The sequence below is a fragment of the Haplochromis burtoni genome, unplaced genomic scaffold (assembly GCF_018398535.1).
Source record: "Haplochromis burtoni strain Fernald_Lab_line unplaced genomic scaffold, NCSU_Asbu1 Contig_51, whole genome shotgun sequence".
Lineage (NCBI taxonomy): Eukaryota > Metazoa > Chordata > Actinopteri > Cichliformes > Cichlidae > Haplochromis > Haplochromis burtoni.
This window is the reverse complement of record NW_024582412.1, coordinates 1,998,705-2,024,461: the sequence shown is the minus strand read 5'-3', so window position 1 is coordinate 2,024,461 and position 25,757 is coordinate 1,998,705. Positions and strand designations below refer to the sequence as shown.

Sequence of the window (25,757 nt, the reverse complement as noted above, 5' to 3'; positions counted from 1 at the left end):
AAAATCAAATGAGTGAAACAAAATGCTCCAAGTTGAAGTTAAAACGCTTAAACATTTACCTGCACTTTTCTCTTTTCATTCTAGCTGACCATCTAGAATTCATCTTATAAGTTAAAGAGAAACTGAACAGAATCTGAAGAGAAAGGACCTATTGTGGATGCTTTTTGCACTGGGAGCTTCATAAAGTGTTCTAAAGGGCCACCACTGTGGACCACACTGAGAACTATGGGCCTACTCTGATCTTCTGGTTGTAGATGCAGGCATGCACACCTACAGAAAGACATTCCTTCAGTTAAAGTTTTGGACACTCTTCGGCAAATATTTTGCAACAAAAACAGAATACAATCTGCTGCTGAGGTCTCTAGGCACCATCTTTGACTTCATTTGACAAATTTAGTCCTTGCTCTGCTCAGCACAGTGACACATGAGCCAATTCTCCATCTGCTGCAAGCTCAGGTTATAGTGCCCCTCCAGCTTGCAGCACATCTTTAAATCACCAGCTGCAGTCCAAGACGGTACAGCTGGAGGAGGCCTGAGCCTCTCTGGAGAGGCAGCTGAATGGATCAAGTTTGAAAAGTCTGGAACGTGCTGCAAGGATTATGCTGAGGTCAGTGAGGAATTTTAAATTTGTTTGAGTGCCCACTCAAGCATATTTAAAATCAGCTCGAAACTGTTGAACAGTTGTATTTGACTGAACCAGCGAGTTTCCCTTTCACAAGCTCCCGCCTTTAACATTTAGACCATTATAGAGCTGCCCTGCTGTACACAAGGCCAAGGGACTCTGATAAAACTTCACCTATATTTAAAAAAAAAAAAAGTAAAAAATAGATCTGAGGAAAATAAAACTTTAAAATCCACCAGATATTGTACACTAAGAAAGAAAAGCTGTAAAACCTGTCAAAACTCCCAGAACTCAAAATGAGGGGGGAAGTGGAGAAGACTCTTAAAGAAAGCCGAACAGGCTAACTAGAGAGACTTTCACACTGGAGGACAGGAGTGCAGAGAGTTGTCACGGAGATGTTCCAGTACTTTGTCTACACCAGTGTCTTGGTCTACAGCTCTAGTCCAATTAGGAGAGAGTTTGTGTGCTGAATTCGGCTGTCAGGTTCCTATCTGACAGTGCTTCACTATGAAAAGGATAATCTGTGGCAGCAAAAAAAAGAAAAAAAAGAAAAAAAGGAGCTGACTGCTCAAGACAGAAACTACTAAGGGAAGAGGACAGTGTTTCTAGGCAACCTTTCCCTGGCAAATAAACGAGGCAGAAGGAGAGAAGGGCTGCAGTTTGATTTATTTTTTTTTTTTTTAAGTGCACTACTACAATTCTCACATCTAACAGTAACAAACACACTGGTACTTGGCCATTTCTGGTGTCCAAACTCCTTGCTTTCGAAGTTAAAATAAATCTTACAAAGTTGATGGAAATTTGAGTGCCGATGCAAGCAGATTAAGGCTGCCACAAACGACAATTTTAAATAGTCGACGTCATCATGACTAGTCGACTAATCGTGGCAGCCCTAAAGCAGATGTAGTCTTGCTCTAGACAAACACTGAAAACTTCACTTGAAACTTATCTTTTGCAAAATCTGCAATCACATTAAAGCCATCTCAGCTCTATTGTCAAAGTACAGAGACAAGGTTAAACTACAGTAGTGCTACTGGAAACATCTGAAAAGGTATCAAACAGTGGGAGTGCGGAGTTCTCCAAGGACCCGTTCCTGAACCTGCTTTCCCTATAATATCTCAGAATATGGAATACATGCAGGTCCATAACTAAAGTCAGAGTTACTGAAGAATGCTGTGAAGGGATTAGGGTCCCATATAATCATTAAATGGTAGCTGCCTGCAAATATATTACATGTAGGTTCCATATACAGGCTTGTTAGATCCATCTCAGCACCATGCCGTGCATCTTAAAGCATGAGCCTCAGTAAAAGAAAGGAACAGGAGTGTTTGCCTTCATTTTATCAGTATGCCACAGTGTAAGCTTTCTCTGCAGCCAAAAATCAGCCAACAGTCTCATCCAGAGCACAAAGCACACTTCAGTGAAGTGCAGTGTTGGGTGTAATGAGTTACTGCAATTAAATTACTTTTCCAATGAAAAAGTAATAATTACTGTTCATTTTTAGGTATTTTAATTACAGTTACTTACAATGTACTTGCGTTACATTGTAAAATAATTAAACTCTCTGAATATCATTATTTAATTTCAATAATGTGTCTTCTAAACGTAGAAGTAAACTCTGCCGCTTTAACATCGCTGTAGTGCAGCTGCACGTCATTTCGCCAGTTTGCTGCATAGTCGTATCCTAAAGCGGAAGATGTCGGACTCGGCTGAAGCGAGTGGCGGTTTTATGAAATTGACACACTCTTCACTTTTCTGAAACAAGCAGACAAGAACATTACAGTAATATGTAAGCTGTCCTGGGGAGACAAACCCCCCCCCAAAAAAACCAACAACTGTCGGCCGTTGTTAATAGCACGAGTAATCTACTGAAGCGCCTGACACGAGAGCATAGACGAACACTTGATCCTTGTTAATCATCCATGGATAACACCACGGCAACTCCTGCTAAGCAGGCAAAACTAGATTTTACTTCAGCAGCACAGAAAGTGTCTGAAGGTGAACTTAAAAAAAAAAAAATTGCAGGCTACGTTATGGAAGAGATGCTACCGCTGCGTACTGTAGAGTCTCCGTCTTTAAAAAAATGTATTTATTATTTAAAGAGTTTAATTTCTATTGTTTGTCCACTCAAGGTTTACAGGGATTTTAAGAAGTATTTAGTTAAATTACTTATTTAGTAATTAAGTTACTTTTCTGACACAGTAATTAGATAAGCATTTTAAATACAATATTGACTAATTAGTAATTAATTACTTTTTAAAGTAACTTACCCAACACTGGTGAAGTGATTAGACGAAAAGATTGCTTTCAGGGAAAATGTTCAATGCTTTAATTACTAGTAAGTAAAGCTGTTGTGTTGCACAAGTATGCAATTCAACGGACCAATAAAAATGAAAAAGTAGGAGATGTTTATTGCACGGCCACATGTAATGCTTCTGCTCCAAAACCAACCCCCTCATCTTCTCAATAATGTCAAACTAAACTCCAGTTCAACAATAGTTACGGTCAATATTTACTGAAGTCTACAGAAGTTCTCAAGCAAAGGATGTGTCTTATGTGGTTTAACTAGATTTCTACAAAAGGGGAACCAGCAGTTAAACAACTGAACTGGAGAATATTTGGTCCCGGTGCCAAAACAATCAAAAGACTGTTTCTTTGAGTAAATGTGAATAAGAGGCCTCCAGTCACTGAAGAGGAATCATGGAACTGGTGAAATCCTTCATAATCAAGCCTCAAAAGTTCAGAGTACAAGTTTATTTCCTAAGGATGTTCATTTCACAATACTGTGCAAGTCTTTCATGAAACTGGCACAATCAGCCTTTTCCATTATTCATGTCAAGATTAAGCCAGTCCAGCATATTTATTTATTTATTTATTTATTTATTTATTTTTAAACCAGTCATCCCATCAATCTGTAAGCATAGTTCAACTATGACAGTCTGGTTAATACTGAAAGGAGGGTGTTACACACAGTACAGTTTGTATACTTGTTTTTAGGGCTTCTTCATAATTTAGGTTTCTTTTGGTTCCAGCTTTCGTTTTGGGTATGTAGTTGCATTTTCTAAGTTATTTAATAATATCCGTCCCTGCTTGGGGATTGTAGATTGAAATTAGTAGCCAACTTCATCTCTCATGAAATTAAGGTTTTAGTTTTATTCTTCATCAGAAACAAACAAGATTTCAGCCTGAGGCCATTTTCAGAATTTGGACCCATTAGGCTCAGCAGTGATAAATGTCTTGAATTACAATTACACTATGGTAAGAGCTTGTTTGGCCTTTTTGACCCAGTGTTACATAATGCTGCCGGTGTTACGAGCCAGGCCCAGAGTGATGTGGGCTGTAGTATGACTGGTATGCAGGTACTCAGGATGTTGAATTAAGAAAAGCTTCATTCATCCATCAAGGCTGGCAGGTTGGTGTGACAACTCAATCACATGCAAGGACTTCATACAAATTCCATTTTCAGAATCGGAGACAAGACAGCTGCACTGCATTTGTAAAGACCTGTTCATGCCTTTTTATGATAACAGAAATAAGTCAGGATTCAATAACTTGGTCAATAAAGAACAAGGACTGATGACGGCAATAGTATCAATTAAATCATTGTCCCAAAGGGTTGAGGTCAGAGATCTGGAGGGATAAACTGAAGCACTTTCTCGGAACCAGACCAAATCCCTGCAATCAGCTTCCAAAATCTTGTGGCAGATCTTTCCACAGCAGCCGAGGTCAGCCACAGACTTGCTCTCATGATTTAAAAATGAAATGAAAACCTTTAACAATCTCATGGTTGGTGTTGTGTCCATTCAGCTACAGCACTAACAGTCACGCTCCACTCAGTGCAGAGAAATGAAGACTGCACAGGGTGGGACTTAACCCCCAGGGGGGGAAAACCCAAACAAAAACAAGAGCTGGGGGTTACTTTCAGCAGCAAAACGCAACAATGGAGTGGAAGAGGGATCAACGTCAGGATCCGACACTTCAGCTGTCAGGATGAAACACTTCCCAACGCAGGAGGAGACAAAGCTGCAGCTGAGATGTGAAGGAGGACGATGTTGAGACTTGCCAAAAAGGTGCTGAAAAACTGGATCACAACACCGAGTGACTCAGCTACTGTTCAGCTGTCAGACTACTAATACAAACAGACAGCTGGGGTTTTGGCTGGCATGGATACAGATAGAAACCAAGACACAGTGGGAGCACACACCATGGAAACATGCTTGGAAAACCGTAGAATTAGACTGAATTTATTCCATCTTCCAGCTGTTTGTGTTTTGGTGGCTAACCTGTGAAACCTAAGATCCTTTTTACCTTTTCTTTAATAGAGTCACATTTGAAATGAGCAGCAGGGGGTATGAAGCAGAAAGGAAGGGAAGCAATTGGCTTAACAAAAAAAAAAACACAAAAAAACAAAAACCAGGTGGATGTGTGAACACAATGAGGTGGTGTACACATTCTCAGAACTGCTGAGGTTTGGCACCTCCCTGCTTTCCATTTTTCCTAATACTTTTATGCAGTATTAATGTCTTACTAACTGTATTGTGTTTTAGGGCTTCAAATGTCCAAACTACAAAAACAGCAGAGCTTTTAAAGCCACTTTGATGGAGATTCACAATAGTGACTGAAATGAGAACTGACAGGAGTGTGCACAATTTTCTCACAATTCATCAAGAAACCACTCTACCTCTGATGGGATGTTCCTGCTGCTGAATAATTTGGTTTCTCTTCATGCAAATCTGAAGATTTACTTTTCCCTCCATGTTCTTTCCATGTTACAACTAATAAAATATTTCATTTTGTTTAGATTAACACCGCATTTGCATTTTTTAAGATCATGCAGTCCAGGGTTTCTGTCAGCATATTTCAAGCCCGGCAGCCCACAGAACCAAAGCACTGGGAGTGGTTACCATTTATTTTTAAGATGCTTTAACATAAGTGAATGCTTGCTTGGCTACTTCCTGAACTTGTAGCTCTTATGTTCTTGACAACCCTACATTACTTTTTAATTCATGCTGCAAGTGGGGGGAAAAATAAAAAATAAAAAATAAGGTATGCTTGTGAAGAAGCAGTAATGTGAGAACCACAGACAGCTCTGCTGTTCCACTAATCCACACAGTGTCATGTGGTTGGCCATACAGCTTTTATTGAACAAGACCATCTGACCAGACTAAAAGTAGGAAAATACTTTAAAAAAGAAAAAAAATCCAATCCAGAGGCTGGACACTGCCCAAATACTCCATGCACCATCTCAAGCCATCACTCATAAGCATGCAGTGTTGTGTTTAACATTAATGACAAGTCAATGTCATTAGCTCACCAAGTGTGTAGCTAATGTTTGTGCAACAGCAGCATTGTTTTCACTAGCAAAGATCCACCCTGTCAGTTTTTTGCCAGGCCTGTGGTACCGTCTCCACACTCTTGACTCCCTGTTTATAAATGGTGGCTGCAACTAAGTTCTGTTGTGTATACAAATTAATGACAGTTGCTAACACGAGAAAACAAATGCAGAGAACAGAACATCGCCTTTGCATGGGATAGATAATAATTACAGTATGTGTGCAGATGCTTGTCCAAACATGAGAGATTATTAAAGAGCTGGATGAAATTCATGTCACCAAAACAAAACTGTATGGCATCTTTACAAGCGCTGGACCATTTTACAGTACAAGCTTGTACGCAGATCATGACTTGTACCATCAGACTTTATAAACAACTGCTGCTGGCACATTTCAGATATATCTGAATACTGCTCGTACTTCAAATGCTCACAAATCATTAGTATTTGTTTCAATTATATAAACATGTCAAAATTTATGTTGTAGCATTCAAGTTTGCAGCTTTGGTGAGATTTGCTCCAGGGTTCAGCCAGGTGTAAACACAGATGAAGTGCCAAAACACAACTCAAGCCCGCGAGGGTGCCGTGACTCACCAGGTCTGCAGCGCAAGCCGTCAGCAGTCAGCTCCTGGCCCTCAGGACACACGCAGGTATATTTGGGGGAGTGTTTGTTGATCTGTGGTGCAGGCAGGCACATGTAGCTGCAGCCTCCATTTTCACCTTTCTCTGAGCACCAGTTAGTACCTGCACACAAAGGTTAGCAAATAAAAGCTAATCAAACCATTTCAGTTAACAAGTGTCACATGGGTACATTAAATCCACAGTGCAAGGAGCTTTAACGGCCTCTTCTACTATGAAGTATATCCACAGGTTGACGGAACAAAATGAGGGCTTAAGTCTCATCCATAGTGTGATCGTCGACATTTTCATCCTATGGATCTTCGCACACATGATCATTATAAACCAAGAGGACACATTTTGATAGACTAAGTGTTTAAATATTACAGATTAACCACAAAATATCAAGAAACTACAGCTTCTAAGTGTACAAAATTAAAGTGGTGGTATGTATTGCATACATAGTATACTGTACATCATGGAAACAAATACTGCTGAGTTTCTATACAAGTACTGTGTTGGACCCACTGGTGATCTCATTGATACAGGTATAGCCCATTGACAGAGCTCAATGGTCATGGATCTTTACCTTTCTTATGAGAACTTTAAGAGGATCGACTGGCTTATGTTTCCCTTTATAATCCAATCAGAGCACAACATGTGACTGTAAGGCTTCACAAACATGTGAGGATAAATTAAAGATTCGGGCTCGACGTACTAGCCTCCTCTGTTACACCCTTTACATGATTCTCAACTTGGTTGCATCATTAGCCATTAAAACTCTCGTCAATAATGGTGACATGATCACAGCTTAAAATTATAATTATCACTGGCACTCCTTGTACCTTGATCATGTGTAATTACAGTAATTTCTGATTACTTTCCCCTCATTAGCTTTCATTAACTCAGAAGTGACATCAGCTCTGATACTGGGGTTCCTGTAATGTCACTGAGCCTGCAGGAGTAAAGATTTCCAAGCTTAAGTATTAATATCCGTCAGTTCCTCCTCTGCTAGTTTCAGCTCCCTCCTTTCTTACCTGACAGCTGAATGAGCTCATGGTACACTATGATGTCCTGGGGGTCGTTCAGGTTGCTGGCCAGCGTAACCACGTCAGAGCCTGTGAACTTGTTTGCACCGTAGATTGCTTCCTTTTCCCCATCAGTCCAGAAGACTCGATCCTGGACAAAGGGCAGAAGAATAAACAAAAAACAAAAACTTTAACACTGAAGTCCTCTCAATCACAGCAATACAAAACTTCCATAAATCACTGTCATCACACAAGTGCTTAAGTGCCAATAAAGTGTCAGCTTTGTGTCATTACAAGAAAACTTGCTCCCATTAAGATTTGGGCAGATTTGTACACTGATGAAAACTTAGTGCTTTAGTGCTAACTCTGTTACAAAATTTCAGAATAAAGCCAAAGTAGCACAAGAAATGTATTCCCTTCAGGAAGCAATACATGACTTCTTAAAAAGTAAATCATAACTTAAGTCCTCCAACACCACGTTTAATATGACCCATTAAATTATCAGAAACAATTTCAGTGCCATAACATACCAACATTTATACATCTTAGAAACAATTACATGTCATTTGTTGTGATATTGTTTTATACCAATATAAAATAAGAGTTAATTCTACAATAATCTGTAAACAGAGTAGCCCTTCAACAATTGTAAGAAATTTATGAATCCACAGTAATACAAGTCACATCTGCTCAGAGCATGTGTGGTGTTCCTGCACTGCACGCAAAGTTGCATCTAAATATTCTGATGAAGCTGCCACATGGCTTTTGATGCTTACGTTAAGCCTGTTCATGTGTTAATATATTAAAATATAAAATAAGGACGAGGACTTTTCATAATGACTGAACGCGATTTAACCCCTGAAAAGCTTTATGGACAAAATAAAGAAATTTTGCTTCAACATAAATGTTCCTGATGATATTAAATGGATGGATTTTTATAAACTGCTGTTAGGAGAAATCTGATGATCGTTTTAGACCTCATGCCATCGTGTGAATAAATGTGCCATCACATCTATACTTTTACACAGAATACCTGAAAACCCCACACAAACACATGGGAAAGTCTTTATTCAAGAACTGGAAGGTAAAAATGTACACAGAACACTCGATTTGAAAGGTAATATATCTTCTAGTTGTTTTGCATGTTGTTAAACACAAACAACATCAAGTGTTTTGGTGGACACTAAAACATGTCAACACTGTACCTGCACATTGCAGTTCTATAAAATATGCAAAAGACAGATTTAAAAAAAATTTTTGGTTCATTTTCCATTAGTCTGCATATAGTTGCTGTGTGGGTCATTGGCAGGTCACATACAATACACATTGAGGGCGACTGGGTTGATTAAAGGATTTTGTGCAACAAAACTCTTTATCATACTTGTACATGGTTTGAAGCTGGGAGCAGCTTTTCCTTTCCTGTGTTTGATTTTTGTAATTTTACTTCTTAAAACTAGGACCAGTTTGTTTTGGTAGATGAAACGTCATCAAGGACAAGGCAACTGGCACCAAAGACACATTTAAAAACATGCAAATAAACTCATGTACACAGGCGATGAGGTCTGTAGCAAATTTTCCCAGACAGATTTCTTAAATGCAGTGTGCAATAACTGATTGTGTCATGAAACCAATTTCCTGGATCAGAACTAAGTTTTTAAAAAGTTTTGTTCATTATCCTCAGACATGTGATGTAAAGCGCTCTAATGCCCAACATACAGGTCAGACAGTTCATCTTCCAGCTGTCAACATAAACTGACCCAGACTGGCTTAGAGAAAAGACAAATGCAGTACCTCAAAAACGGTGAGAGCAAAGGGGTGAGCGAGGTACTCTGAAGACTGGAGCACTTTATTCCTGTTGTCCCCGTTTAGATCGACGCTACAGAGCATGTGCAGCTTTGAGTCGACCCAGTATAACCTGCCTTTGATCAGATCTGGGGTAAAAAGAAAAAAAAAAAAAGGCAGAAGGCAGAAATTAAATGGGAAGACTAAAGAAGGGAGAACAATGGGAAGGAAAGTAGAAAGCAGACAGAAAAATAAGCGGAATGAGATGAAAGATTAAATTGTTGTACTGATGATTCTTTAACAGGATGAATCAACTGACTTTTAGTCTTAATGGTGCAAACGTCACAAAAGAAAGCCGCACTGCAGTTTGTTTACCCATTTCTTTCTGTGAAAGGTCACTGTCCAAGTCAATTTAAAACACCAAGCATTTCCTGTAAGGTATTTTCAAGCTTTCCAGCACCTTGTAGTTATTGTAAGTATATACTGAGATTACACCACTTTACTAGAAACAATGTAACAAAACAATCAGATGAATGAGAACTTTTTAAAACACATTAACCTAGGAGTTGTGACATTTTTGGAAACAATGTATAAAATGAACATTGACTCAGACTGGTTTGTACAGGCACATATTTGAATCCGTATTTCACCAGAACGCCTGACTAACCTACAGCTGCTACAGCAACATAACCATCACTTCGCAACAAAACAAAACAAAACTAGCCTATTGATTAGTATTACTATGAATTCACCAACTCTGTTAAACTGAATACATAATGATTCAGCTTATTTAATGTAAAATCGCCCTAACTACATCCCTTATGTTGTTACTGGTTAAAAAAAAAAAAAAAAAAAAAAAAAAAAGACTCTTCTTAGAGACTGCACAATTGGTTACTCAGAATTTAGCTTACAAAATTGATTGAAAAGGAGGCCAAAGTCAAGCCAAAGTTCATTCAAATTGCATGTTAAGTCCCACACATAGTTCCATCAGAGGGCAAACATCAAAGACTGACAGATCACACAATAGACTCAAACAACAGCAAGCCAGGCTCGAGCAGCGTCCTCTTCAAAGATTCTCTGCAACTCATTTTCTTCTTTCTCATTTACCTCCTAAGACCTGAACTCTTCCATGGCATGCATTTTTAATTTCTCTTTGATATTTGGGCTGATTGGGTCCTGATGAATGTAAAAACAAAGAAATTACCAGATTTTTTTTTTTTTTTTTTGTTTCTAAAGAAAAGAGCCAAATATGAGTATTCGTTTAAAATTTTGATAGAACAGTAGCGGTATAATGTCCTCGTAAGTGGATATCAGGCCCTTGTAGAGCAAAATTGAGTATTTTGGTCTAAATAACCCAAAATGTGATGTCCACATATGTGGACGCCAGGTCCTAGGAGGTTAAAGAGTGAACTATTCAAATACCAAGCGATTTATAGTCAAAGTATTAAAATCACAGGCAGCTTAAGTGCTTGTGCTGAAATTCTCACAGTGACATCACTAAAATTTAAGACCAATCAAGACTGAATTTTAAGATTTTTTTTTTTTTTTTTTTAAATGACCTGTAGACACCCCAGACTTAAAGAAAAACGTGCAGTGACTTGTTGGTTTGTTCCTACCCAGTGTGATTCCATTAGGCCACTGGATGTCTGTCGCCACCAAAACCTGTCTGTCCACTCCGTTCATACCAGATTTCTCTATCTTGGCTGGCTCTCCCCAGTCAGACCAGTACAGAAACCTGTAGGACCGACACAATCATAAGTAAAAGCAGACCATCAGCGGGAGATCACAAGGGTTTCATCCAACACCAAAATGAGCCGTCCACTTACCCAGACAGCGGATCCACAGCAATATCGGCCGGTTCTTTGAGGCCCCTGTTGAACAGAACTTTCTGCTTGGTACCATTGAAACTGGCCACAGAGATGGTTTTGGTTGAGAGATCAGACCAGTACAAGTTCTTGTAGATCCAGTCCACAGCGATTCCCACTGGAGTCTGCACGTTGTCAATGACTTTCTTATGGGTGCCAATGTCTACACGCTTGTCCAGAAGAGTGCTGAGTGGAGAAGAGTTCAGCATCGGACAGATGCATAGAGAATTTATACATGTATACAGTTTTTCAAATGCTGCTAGGACTCCCAGTATATTATCCCTTCAGTCTGAGACCTCTATATCACATAAAATTCAAAACTATTGCAGGCAGCTCAGTAAAATAGAACCTTTCATTCTACACATTTAGATTTTTTTTGATGAAAATATCAAGCAGCTGAATTGCAACACGGCCACGAGGAGAAAAACTTACTGCTTTAACAGACCAGAGGAAAAATTTTAAGTTTACCTTACAAATAAAATCCATTTACCCTGTGAAGTTACAACTACATTGTGCTGCACTGTCAATGCCTCCCATAGTCCTACAACAATACTCTATTGCCCGTTTGCCTGCGTAATTCCCTCTAATCACCTACTACCCTACCTGTAGATCGCCTTCTGGCCCAGGTCAGCCCAGAAAATGGTCTGCTGGTCAAAGTCTGCATCCAGAGCCACTGCGTTTCTCTGCTGCTCCACAATCTGAGTGTACTCCTTCCTCTCCAGGCCCAGACGACGGATATCACGGCGGTTGGTGAAGATCAGGCATGGCTCCTTACCTGAGGACAGGAAAGGGGTTATTGAATGACGACAATCTTTCCAAAGTATTTTATGCCTTCCATTTATTGTTTAGGACAAATTATTGGTCACAGTTCTTAAAACTATTTTAAGAATTGGGATTATTGTGTGCTTAAAGTAGGAGCTTGTTTTCACCCATTGTTTTCTATTCATCAGTAAAGTAGTGGAAGGGAACAGGCGTCATCTTTGTCAACAAGCTGAACAATTAAGTTTTTTTTTTTTTACTGCAGAAACACATAAGACCTACAATGGATGACACCTGCAGCCAGATAACACCAGACCCCGTGTTGTCAAATACACAGTAGTACATCTCAGATTGTACATAACTCCTTCTTGCACCCCCCCGAAAAAACGACTTACAAATGAAAATGTTCAGCCGTGGTATTGTTGTGATCCTAAGCCTGCTTTGAAAATATACACCTTAAAAATCAATTCACCACCCAGCTCTAGTGCCAACCCATCATTTTCCCCATTAGTCCACAGAATTGTCATTCTGCTGGATTTTTTCCATAGCTGAAAGCTGCATTAAAACCACAGTGCTTACAGTTAATTAGCTTCACCCATTTAATACTAATGCAATCCAACAAGAGCCCTGTGTTAAAACGCTGCTTTCCACTCTGAAAGCCTTTCAGAAAAGAGAAACAGACCATTTCAACTTGTGGACCTTCATATGCTGTAAACATCCCTCCTCCTGACATTAAAGTGTTTTGTTTTTTTTTTTAGCAGCGAACAAGCCTAAAAGTTTAATACTGATTTGACATACAAAGGCACTATCATCACTTTGCATCTGCAAATTATGGACCATTTTGAGTCAATGGCGTGAACTTGCTGCGCTTCGGAGTGAGAGCCCACAGTATAGTGGTTGAACTCTATCACTTAGTTCTTTTGGGCTGCAAACTATATTACTGTTGGCAATAAAGGAGCTGGAGAATCCGAGTGAACTCCCCCCCCAAAAGAATAAATAGATCTGTGGGTGTGTTTTCAGCACTCTTACCTCGATGTATCTGAAGCAGTTAGTCAACTAAAGCCTCAAAGCTGCTGGTTATAAGCAATGACAAACCAAATGCAACGCCTACAATTTTCTCCCACACAGAGTCTTCAGACACTGAGTGTGAATCACTAGATGTTTTTCTGTCTGGCAGCAAATCATACGCACACCAAAGGTCATAACCCTGATCAGACATGAAGCTGCCAGTTCAGTCACATCAGCAATCTGTAAGGGTTCAGTGTCATCTAAAGCCACTGCAGCTCAGACACACTGGATGCAGCCGTTTGTGAAAAGTAGAAGTGAGGCTCAATTTTAGATCACGATGGACAAATCCAAGTTTTTGGGTCTGTACTGGACAGACGTCTCCATATATGAACAGTTACACATGTGAGCATCAAAGTGACTCCACTGCCCCCCCAGTACATGAATATATCCTGAAATGTCTTTTCTGCCATGAAGATGATATTTCACCATAATCTTTCAAAAGAGCCCAAGTTTGCATTGCTCAGGACTATTCCTGCAGGATCTGAGGGGTCAGCTCAGACTCTTGCTACTTATCAGGAGACGAGACCCATTTCCACAATACTTTACAAGACACCAAATTTTTTGTTTAGCTCGAGGGATGCAAAACACCGTATTATCCAGAGATCGGGACCCAGACAGTGGCAGAGCCAACAATATAGACAAAAATATGATCAAAATGTTGAGGTGAAATTTTAATAAGTTCACCCAGCTGCTAACTCACCAACAGCCTTGCAGACGCCGGTGGTCGGATCCATCTGATAGCCGTTGTGGCATTCACACTTGTACCCTCCCTTCAGGTTGATGCAGATCTGACTGCAAATGCCAGGATTCATGCACTCATCGATATCTGCAGAAGAGTAGCAGAAAGGCGAATCATGAGGCGTGTGTGAAGAAAGAACAGCTGTATGTGGCATGTTTCATCTATCAAATCTGCTAAATGCCTCAGTTTGAATAATCAAATCTTTCTTTGGGGGCTCAACAGCTGTATAGTCCGTGTGTATTGATGAAAATTTATCTTGCTTTTCAAAAATAGGATGTTCCTGGGATTCCTACTGCATGAGAGTGTAAAGTGATTTGAGCCTCGAATACACAAAATGCAAATTAAAACTTGCTTTAATTGCCGCTGATGTTTTGCCAAAACACTCGACGAGCTGCTCTCATCAGAATTAGATGTAAATTTATCAAACGTTTTCCAGAGTTTAGTGATCATTCTACATCCTGGAGTAGATTAAACGCTTCTGTGGAACCAGTGGGGTTCATACAGATGGGATTATACACGTTTAGCAAATATCCAAAGCAGGGTTTGAGGCCAAGATTGGCTCAATAACAGAACTGTGACGGATCAGTGCCTCCTAAACGTAACCAAGAGGATTTCTGCTTTTAGGAAAACAGATTACGACACGCCCAATCACATTACACGCCAAACCCTTCAGAGGCCAGAAGTGCATAACACCACCAGCCCATCTGACCCATGTGATGATATTTGAGGGCAAGCATAATTAAATATTCCTTAAGTCTTAAAGGTTTTAGATTGAATTCAGTGTATTAAAGTTGTTTGGTTTTTGGATGGATGCCTATACTTGTGTACATTCAGACAGTCTCACACTTTTGAACCCTTTTAGAAAAATGCATTCATCCTGTGTTGAGTAAGAGTTTCCCAACGCTAAATACTGCAGTGTTGTCAAAACTGATTTAAAATTTTCTTTTAGCATTTTTCACCAAGCTGTGTAATGCAGAGATCGCATACCTCCGCAGGTCTTGTGGTCTATAAGCTGGAGCCCAGGCGTGCAGTCACACTCGTAGCCAATCACCATGTCTTTACAGATGTGCGAGCAGCCACCGTTGTTCAGGAGACACTCGTTAAAATCTGGAACACAGGAAACAGCTCTGTAGTTGTGTCCAATTAGATCTAAAAGGTTACGATAAGGTGGTTTGGGAGAAGTCTGAGTCGAAGCTAAGCGAGGATTGTATTCACTGAAAGATCTTCAAACCACAAGAGGTTTGAATATCATGAATTGGCATTTGTTAGTAGACTCAGAGGGTGGAACACAATATGGAAAAGCCCCATAACTTAAGAAAAACATTTAAAACCAAAAAGGCTAAAACGTGCATCAGTAACCTGTGTGGACGTGAAGCAATGTACTGTGTAAGGTAGCCAGAAGATAAGCAACCAATTGGAAAACCAGAGTGATGACGAGCGACTGTTCAGACATTCCCAATTTTTAATATTTTGCTTCCAAGGAGAGACACTAGTTATTCTCAAAGCTTTTAAATGTCTTTTAAAGGTTCTTTGGACACCAACTGCTTTTTTACTCATTTTTCAGAGCAATGTTTGTTAAGACACTTATTTGCCTGTAGTATGTAGTGGTAACTAAAAGGCACGAACCAGTGTTGTGTTGAGGTCTTTGGAGCATCAGTGCCATAATGAAAGCTGGGTAAACAGGTGTGGCCTAATTTCTTTTAAAACTGCTTTAAAACAAAACTGCAATTTCATCCTGTTGTATTAAAGGAATCTGGCTTTCTGAAGTTGTCCTCTTGTTCTTTATACATCAAGCATGTGTATGAAACAGGCAGCAACAAGAACCAACAACTGCTATCCTTGTCAGGATTAACCTCCTTTAACATGCACTTGGCTGACCATCATTTACATCAGCACAAAGTCAAAGGCTGTACTTACAGCACAAAGACCATGTTTGTAATTAGTGCGCTTGTTGAAATCTTAAAATGCACAACTATAATTATTATGAGAATAAACCCAACAGCAGGGAGAGACTATCTCCCAGAACCCTGCAATCACAACAGTAAGCACATGTTCTGGGTGGTCAGAGCAAATCTCTAAAAACCTCCCGAAGCTGAAATAGAAGAAAAATGAACCAAATGCATGACAAACTGAAGAAAATCCCTCAGCATGGCATCAGCTTAGAAGCTGGCGTAAACTTCAGATCATGGTGCTTTAGTTTGTCTGTGGGCAGAGAGCGTCAGTACAGAGATGGCTGAAATTCACCATCATTAAGAACATACAGTGTGATTTATTAAGGTGTAAGGCTTAATAAATCAACACTGTATGTTTTAAGATGGCTGAAATTCACTCTCTGTACTGACGCTCTGCCCACAGACAGTGTGATTTATTAAGGTGTAAGGCTTAATGAGCCACAGGCCAACATCCTTTCACGTGCTCAAGCTACAGCTGTTATTATTTCTGGGGGGTGGGGTGGTGGTGGTTAGGATGTCACCATTGCTTTTCATTTCAGCACTCTGAACACTTGTTTGGCCACCAAGGATAAGTTTTATGTACCCCAATATGCATTTTGACAATGTACACTAGTTCTGTACAACAATCTGTAACATTCTTACATAAATAGTCATGAATTGTCATGCAAATTTGTCAAGGTTACTTCATGAGTGATTGTAGATTTCTTTTTATATCATTTCCAGATCTTTTCATTTGTTTGAGCTGCAGCTGAATTCATACATTTAGTATTCCGATTGTGGAAAGCCTGATAGTCACTTTTGGTTGAGTTGTTTGATCCATGAAAGAGAATTATTTAGACCTGAACTGTAGGACTCATGAAAGATTCATGGACTGATTTACGTAAAAAAAAAAAAAAATCTCCACATATTATCAGCATAAATCCATGTGTAGCACAGAGGAAGGAATGTCATTGCCTGAAATAAACTCTCCCGGATACTTTCAGGCCCGCGGGAAAAGACATCTGAATTCGCTGAAAAGCAAATCTCCTGAACACGTTTCATCTTTTCATTGCAGTGAAGCATCAATGTCAAAATCAGAAAAGGAGCAAGTCTGTGACCTAAGAGGGGCATGACCCAGAGTTGAAAAATCAGTCATGTATGAATTCAGTTACATTTTTTAATTAAAAAAATAAAAATGAACACTTACTGCATTCCTTGATCGGTTCATCGCTCCAGTCGGGACAGTCTCTGACCTTGTTGCACACTTTGCTCATCTCTATGCACTCCCCGCTGCGACACTTGAACTTCTCTGGACCATTACACTGAGTCACTGCAGGGAGGAGGAAGGAGTAGGAGGAAGAAGAATAACCTCATTCAACATTTGGATGTTTGAGTCAGAATTAAAACATGAAAGCAGGGAGTTCAGGCTAGTTGTGGTTGTGCGATGATGTAGGGGATGGGCACACTCTGGGCTCCTTAGTACCAACTGAGCGTGGCTTAAACATCACAGGCTGCGTGTGTATCGCTACTCCATCCCTTTATGTCTACAATGAACTCATCAGATGGCTGCTTCCAACAGGACAATGCACCATGTCAAAGCTCAAACTGGTTTTTGAACATGAAAATTTGTGACACTGTTTGAGTACAGTGAACTCAAACGGCTTCTAGCATCACCAGACCTCAAACCAGAAGAGCACCTTTGGGATGTGGTTAAAGACCTCAACTGTTTGATGCCATCATGTTAACATGAAACAAAATCTCAGTAAAACCTAAAATCCATACAATTAAATATCAAAGGCAGTTCTAAAGGCAAAAGGAGGCAAATACAACTATGGAAGGTTGTACTTAAACTGCTTTAGGGCTTGTTGTAGGCCCTCAGTCTATCCTGTGTGAAAATTAGCTCCTCCCCCTTTAAGCCAAATTTCTTCTCATTATCTGCCCCTAAACATCCTGGAAAAGCACATGTGGGCAGAGCTTCTAAACTCAAAGCCAAAGGTGTGTGCCTGACCCATTTTACAGGACATCTGCTCTCAGACACGCGTCTCACAGGGATTATATGCACTAACCTCATGGTTTAAAACTAGACTTGTTTAAAATAAGCATTCAGCGCTTTAAAAAGCTGAAGTTGCTTAATATTCATTAATTTTTCCATCTGTCAGAGTAAATATTACATAACAAATGTAATCACAAGTTTCTAAAACTACACTGGAGCAAAATCAGTAAAAGATAATTGGTTTGTTTGTTTTTTCACTGAATATACATCTTCTAGATTAGGACACAAAAATGAAACTGCCACAAATCTGGAGAGTGACAGCTTTCCTTTGAAGAAACAAGGAGCACCACCTGAGGTTGACTGTTACAAAAAAAACCCTGAAAAATGTCAACATTTGCATGTCCAGAGCAGCTTTAAAATTAAACACTGTTGGTACCTCAGGTGAGCCTCAAGATGTAGAAATGGAAACTTGCATGTTGTAGAAGAATTCCCCCCCAAAATAAAAAAACAAACAAAAAACCACATCCTGATAATGCACTCAGGTGATAAGTTTGTGAACATTCACACCAACACACAACACTTACTGTTTCTACAGTTTGCTTCGTCTGATCCGTCTGCACAGTCTCTGAGGCCATTACACTGTCTGCTGCCCAGGATGCAGTTTCCATCGTCACATTTGAACTGATCCGACCCACAGGTGCGAACAGCTGCCAAGGACAAACATGAGTTGCACATGTGCTGACATGGGCTACTCTTTAAACACTAAACATTTGTGAATATTCAGTGAACCATTCAAAATCCATTCATCAGTGCAGAATAACTAAAATACCCAAGTTTGAGTTCAGCCAATTTGTGATAGCTGTTCACTCAAAGAGGAGTGAAAAGAAAAACATCACTAGATAATTATGTTTGTATTCATGAGCACCATATTAAAATTCAGCCACGAAAGCTCTTGTAAGTAAAAAACAAAGCCAATTAAAAATGTGCAGATGACTGACATCTTGTTTTGTTTTTTGACTGAATCCTAATCACAGCATGGATTAAAGTGGAGAGCATCGACTGATAGGCAACGAACAGATTATCAGGTAATTAATGGAAGAAACGTAGGAGCGTAGCACCCACAGCTGGAGGGTTTGTTTTATTAAACCTCTTTAACACTGAAATAATTTAAGCCAGTTTATACCAAACATTTTCCTTTGATACAGATGAAATGAAAACAAGTGAAAGCCAAGTTTTCTACAGAAGCAATACTGCTAATCTGTTCTGTAGAAATTGATACTCAGCACTTGTTAGAACAGCTGTTTGATGCTATATCCAAGTGTGCATCCACTTTCTGCCATTTATCTGCGTTTGGCTAACAGAGGGCAGCGATCTGAGCAGAGATTACCAGACCTGGGCGCTGGACTTCCTCACTGGCAGAACTCAGGTGGCGAGGGTGGGTAGATGGGCTAACAGCATCACCATCAACACAGGAGCACCACAGGGATGTGTCCTCTCGCCACTGCTCTACTCCCTCTACACTACAGACTGTGTGGCCACCCATGGCTCCAACACTATTGTGAAGTTTGCTGATGACACAGTGGTGTTGGGTGCCATCTCCAACAATGAGGTGGCCTACATGGACGAAGTGAAAAATCTGGCATCATGGTGCCAGGACAACCACCTCCAGCTGAACGTCGGCAAGACCAAGGAGCTGGTGGTGGACTTCAGAAGGAGTCAGCACAGAGACTACAAGCCCATTATCATCAATGGAGCTCCAGTGGAGAGGGTGCAGTCCTTCAAGTATCTTGGTGTCCACATCTCCTCAGACCTGACATGGGCTGCCCACATTCAGGTCCAGACCAAAAAGGCTAGGCAGCGCCTGTATCACCTACGACAACTGAGGAAGTTCAGGGTCTCTCCAGAGATCCTCAGGATTTTCTATACAGGCGCTGTGGAGAGCATCCTCACACAGAACATGACATCGTGGTTTGGGAACAGCTGTGTGAAGGACCAAAAAGCTCTCCAGAGAGTGATCCGTACAGCAGAACGCTGCTGCAGGATTGCTCTCCCCCGCTTCAGGACACCTACACCAGGAGATGCCGGACTAGAGCAGCGCAGATACTGAAGGACCCGTCCCATCCTGGCAACAAACTGTTCCAACTTCTGCAATCTGGTAGAAGGTTCAGCATCTTCCGGGCAAGGACAGAGAGACTCAAGAGGAGCTTCTATCCCCAAACCATCCGGGCCCTGACACACTAACTCATGCTCCCTCTCACATCATCCATAAGTGACTGAGAGGACTCTTTTAGACACTAAACCACTAAACAATGTACATTTCAAATTCCTTTAATTTTAAATATGTTCATATTGTCTCTTCTTATTTAATTCACTTAATGTACAGAATTCACCTGCTTGCGACATACAATGCTACTACTGCACATTCACCTAATGTATATAATATTCTTCCTCTCACCCCCCTTTTGCACAAGTCGAGGAGCGTGTCAGGTTACATTTCACTGTGTTATATACACACTTGTATAACTATGCATGTGATGAATAAAGAACCTTGAACCTCCCCTCAGAGGACTACAAAGGAATTCCCAAGCCAGCCGAGAGACACTCTCTCCAATGTGTCCTGGGGTCTGTCTCAGGACTGTTTCCCCTGTAAGACATGCCCAAAGCTACTCAACTAGGAGGTATCCAGCAGGCATCCTAGTAAGATGTCAAGCACCTGAACTGCCTCCTTTCAATGTGGAGGAGTAGGTGCTCTATGCCAAGTGCCACCAAAATAGTGGGTGATAATCGTTGTGTGACCATTTCACTTTATGTGCAAACAGAAGCTCCACCCGCTGGCTGTTGGGAAAAGCTACCCATCAGAACAACACTGGATCAAATGGAGCTGGAAAGGAGCCCAAACTGCTTGTTTCAGATAGAGGATAAACTACAGCTTACTGTCCAGTATCAGCTAAAGATTATTTGGGATTGTGAATCACGCAAAGCTTGTGTACATACGACAGTTCGCTTCGTCACTGCCGTCCTTGCAGTCAGAGTCTCCGTCACACCTCCACTTCTTGTGAATGCACTCTCCTGAGCGACACTGCATCTCGCTGGGCGAGCACTTGGCTGGGGGTGTTGGGTGCCGACCACAGCGGGATGGAGACTCATCTGATTGGTCCTGTTAGGACACAAGGTGACTTTTAGGGCACTGCAAGAGCTGATACTCATTTACTTTACAGAGAAACTGACATGATCATATTATAGGACCTCCTGATTGGTTAAATGGTGTTAAAGTGTTTTGCGATGTTTATTTCAGCAAATATTCAGTTTGCAAAATTTTCTATGTGCAGTTTTCTTGCCTCTTCTAGCAATTTTCTGGAAGGGAGCCTGCCATAAGTAAAAGTAAATACCAGTTACAATGGAAAACAGGTTATAATAAAGTGTTTGATCTTACGCAACCATCAGATTAAAGACTGCCAGCAGGAGCAAAAAGCAAACATGTACAGTCTAAAAAGGACATTTGTCTTCTTGGTCAGTGCTAGTTATCAAAAAACACACTACACAATTTAAATGACTGTTTAAAAAAAAAAAAAAAAAAAAAAAAACAACAACCCAAACAAACCACAAATTCAAACCGCTTCTATTTGACGTGGTCTTTGGAAGGGTTTGGAAGACTTGTCTGTTGAATTGTGTTGAGTTTAAAGTTAAGCACAGCCATGTCATGAGAATAAAAGCACTTAAATTTTATTTGAAACGAGTGCCTTGGAGTTCTTTGATTTAGCATATATAATTTAGTCAGTTTTACACTTTCAATCTGAAGCTTTCATTAAGAATTGAAGCTTTTGAATAAATCCCCTGGAAATGCACAGTGCTGACCAAAATTACATGTAAATTATATAACGAAAAGCTGAAATTTAATGGTTCCAGCTTTTTAAATGTGCAACTCTGCAATACTTTTACATAATTTAAAGGTCTGAGGTGTTGGTTGAACAAAGCATCATTGTAGTGGTGTCAGACTCCGCTCTGACTGTCTTGGACTTTTGAAAGCTACAGAGACCACCCGTGGAAACCATTCATCCTTTCAGTTGGGCAAAAATCATAATTCAGGAGGTTTTTGGGGACTTGAGACTGCTTGTTAGAGAAAAAAAACAAAAAACCAAACAAAAGTTAATAGTCTAACAGCCGTTGTGCCACCTCAGTTGCCTGACAGAAACTCCCAATTTGCACAGCAGTACAGCAACATTAAGTCCCTCCAGCTGATCCAAGCAGACAGAAAAGATTTGCCAAGCCAGGTGTAACAACACTGTTTGCCACACACGAGCAACTCATGTTGACAATATTTTATTTTTAAAATGATGCCGACTGACAAAGCCTCCATAAAGTAATTTCACTGAGGCATCCTGGAGTATCAACAGCTGTGGGTGATGGAGCTGAGGGTGAAGGTTTCTTTACATTATTCCAGTAGATAGGAACAATCTGAAGGCACAGACTGCCTCCCTTCACCATTCATAAATACAACAGGTCTGAACTCTAGTTAATTTTGCAGAGAAGCAACATTGAGTGCATCATCCTAAAGTTTTGTTGGCAAACTCCCAACTCAAAATTGTGTCTAACTTAAAGCTAGTAAACCTGGCAGGGAGAACTGATGGCTCAGACTCAGTTCACCTATCAGGCAAGCCGGCTGGCCAGCCATTTGCTTGTCTAGGCTACTGATGATGTTCGTGGCAATGACAGGTGTGTTTTTTTTTTTAAAAACAAAAAACATTCTCTGGCCATCAGCAGCTTATTTCATATTAAAGTGTGAAATTGAGGTTTAAGTCTCTGTAATCTGAAATACAATGTCTGACTAAAAAGCAAACGAGTCCTTTATTAAACCAGCTCTGAAACAAGTTAAAACAAGCACATCTGTTATGTAATACTTTAATACAAACTTATTTACTAGGGTCTGGTTTGAGTGTATGAGAAACTTTAGTCAAGCTGCATGTCAAAGGCCATTTGTGGGTTTTATAATTCTAATGAGACATTTTAAAACTTTTAAACCAAGTTTTGCACCATCAGCCACTGAAGGACAGAGCCCAGACACATACACACGGTTCCTCTCACACTATTATTTACATATGATCTGGAAGTGGAGGGGGCATACAGGTCACAGATGACATAGCCAGAAGCATTTAGCACTTAGATCTCTGATGATTAGCTCATTAATTAGAATTAATCTCTGCCAAACAGACCAGAACAGGAGCAAGAGAAGCAGCACGAAGGAGTTTCTCACACTTTCATCATCTCACAAAGTCACCGACTCACATGGGAGCAGATTAATGGAGTGTGAGAACGCATGTGTCTGCTGCTCCGTAATACTGACACAGGGCAGGCGGGGTGTGAGAAGCAGAGAGGGAACAATAACGACATTCCCACTGAACACAGCCCTTTAAATATTTGTGGGAGTGAGTGTTTGTGTCCGGTGAGCCAATTAATGGGTATGCAGCATATTGTTGCATCAGTAGAACTTGTTCTGCAGTGTGTGAAAATATTTGTGTGTGAGGCAGGTCAGAGGCTGCTGGGTGGTACGACTAAATTAAGCTTGCAAAACTGGTGTGCATGGATGTGCGCGCCTAGGGATGTCATACTGCTTTCTTTACAGTGAGGCCACACCCATTTAGGAAATGAGGGAGTGAACTTTGCATCTTTGCTGTACACCTGAAATGCATGTGGATTTTCCCATGCATTTCAGGTGTACAGCAAATTTGAAAAAGTTCACTCCCTCATTTCCTAAATGGGTGTGGCCTCACTGTAAAGAAAGCAGTATGACATCCCTAGGCACGCACATCCATGCACACCAGTTTTGCAAGCTTAATTTAGTCGTGTTGTTTATTTAAACTTGAGTATGAACTTATACAAAAAGCAGCAAGATATTAAAAAAAACTGTTTTATTGATTAAAAACACTATATCGGATTCATATCGGTATCGGCAGATATCCAAATTTATGATATCGGTATCGGACATAAAAAAGTGGTATCGTGCCATCTCTACTGCAGATACTTGAGGCTCAACAAAAACACCTGAAGACAAAGTGAAGATGCAAAGCCAGAGTCAGGAAACCCGAGTTTTAACTCTGCATGTCTCAGTCACAGATTTTGCCTATTCAATGTAGGATCTTAAAATAAAGTTTTAATGTTATAAAAGAAAAGACTGATTTAGAAGAGACCAGATTGTATTCATGTACAAAAATGTTTCCTCATAAAAAGGAAAGAGTGAGCTTAAGCTTTTATCAATCATGTGAAGAACATCAGTATTTTAAGGATAGACTAAAGTTTGAGTTGACAATGCATATAAAGGGTCAAGTATTACAAGAGCAGAAAATGATTTAATACCTCTTCATGAATACGTATAGTAAGTATCAGTTAATAACTATGTGGGGGTGTTAAATATCGGACCATTGATTGGCAGTCTGTCTCAAATTAAGACCGTATCCCTACTGCAACCCTGACAAAGGTTCTCTTTTTACTATCTTGATGTAAAATGATTTGTCATGTCCATCCATTTCATGGAGTTTGCCATTATTCAGCGCCTCCTCTGAATCAGATTTCAGTTCTGGCATTCAGTGTTCTCTAGAATAAAGTGCAAGATCAGATTTGTGTCATCTGACATGTGACAGATGCATCTCCCCTCCAGCTTGTGTGTGGGTGTGTATAATGCTGACACAGGAGGAGCCCTGTGACCAGTTAACTCAGCGAGTTTGCAGTTTCTGGATTGGTGCACTCGTTGTCTGCAGCCGACATCCCCCTCATCCCTCTCCTCACCTCTACTGCTCCCACTGAAGAGCCAGCATTCATTTCTCTGTTTTGTCCATACGACCGTTTTAAAGACAGATGTTAAAACTGACATCATCCACTGGGTTTCAACTCCACATTTTGGCACTACATCTGTAGAATTTCAGTTGCTGTCATGGTAGTTTGTTTGGTACCAGAAGTAACCATTTTTAGATCAGAGGGTGGCGTGCACTGTGGAAGTTGAACAGCAAGCTGGAGTCATAATATGGTTGTGCTGATGGATGTTGTCAGTGACCAATTATGGTCAAAAATAAATGTCAATTATATCAAGTGTTTGATCCACATGTTGTCTATAGTATAGCACCACAACAACCTCCTTTGCTGCCCAGCAGTGATGCCACTGGCGACGCCACAGTGGTACTGTACCGCTGTATCTTGTAATTCTAATTAGTTCAAGATACTAACACTAGAATTTCACTCTAAACACAACTTTATCACACACACTTGGACAGATCATTACACAGCAGCCAATTCTATTCTAAAATCCAATTTTAAAGAACACGAGACTGTGGAAACTGCTTTTGGCACATCTGTGTTGGCTTAATGTTTTGGCCCTGGAGGTTGCAGCTGGGTTGTATTCATTAGATTTAATAAATTTGGGTCCTAAAAACAAACACTGATCTGGGTTCGACACAATCTCACAACACTGTCAAAACTTGCCTTTGACTTTCTATGAGAATAAGCAAATAAGTGCTAAAAAGCTACACTGGTCAAAGGTCAGGTTTACTGATCAGAACACCATAAGAATTTTATCCTACATGGGTTGTTTAGTTTGAATCAGCATAACACCAAAACACTTCCTGCCATGCGACCATACTTTAGTCAGACTCTAATCATCTGCTCCCATTAATAAATAACTGAGACAGGCTGGGTCACAAGGACCATATTCAGTTAAGAATTGTGTCAGAGTGCGTGTTGCAAATTAGTGTGTGGCATTCTTTCTTACCTGGCAGTCAACGTCATCGTCACACACCCAGCTGGCCGGGATGCATGAAGAGTTTCCACACTGGAACTCACTGGGCCCGCAGGAGGACGGCGCGCACTCCACCTCATCCGAACCATCGCCGCAGTCATCCTCGCTATTACACACAAAGTTCCGGGAGATGCAGCGTCCACTGGCACATGTAAACTCATTTGGGGCACATGTGATGTTTCCTGGAGAGGGTTATGGGAAAAATGTGAGTGTGCTGTGAAAGGACTGACAGCATAG

The 25,757-nt window shown here is 40.4% G+C and overlaps 1 protein-coding gene across 1 annotated transcript in view; it reads right to left on the bottom strand.

Moving 5' to 3' along the window:
- vldlr (very low density lipoprotein receptor) overlaps positions 1 to 25,757 on the bottom strand; it is an 83,437-nt gene that overhangs the window by 8,652 nt on the left and 49,028 nt on the right. Inside the window, exons 14-25 of the mRNA XM_042220599.1 lie at positions 25,494 to 25,701; positions 20,732 to 20,894; positions 18,322 to 18,444; positions 16,952 to 17,074; positions 14,801 to 14,920; positions 13,775 to 13,900; positions 11,851 to 12,022; positions 11,209 to 11,433; positions 10,999 to 11,117; positions 9,392 to 9,531; positions 7,610 to 7,751; positions 6,549 to 6,698 (exon numbers count right to left, since the gene is read on the bottom strand). Coding sequence (XP_042076533.1) covers positions 6,549 to 6,698; positions 7,610 to 7,751; positions 9,392 to 9,531; positions 10,999 to 11,117; positions 11,209 to 11,433; positions 11,851 to 12,022; positions 13,775 to 13,900; positions 14,801 to 14,920; positions 16,952 to 17,074; positions 18,322 to 18,444; positions 20,732 to 20,894; positions 25,494 to 25,701 — 1,811 coding nt within the window. The remainder of the gene's footprint in view (positions 1 to 6,548; positions 6,699 to 7,609; positions 7,752 to 9,391; positions 9,532 to 10,998; positions 11,118 to 11,208; positions 11,434 to 11,850; positions 12,023 to 13,774; positions 13,901 to 14,800; positions 14,921 to 16,951; positions 17,075 to 18,321; positions 18,445 to 20,731; positions 20,895 to 25,493; positions 25,702 to 25,757) is intronic.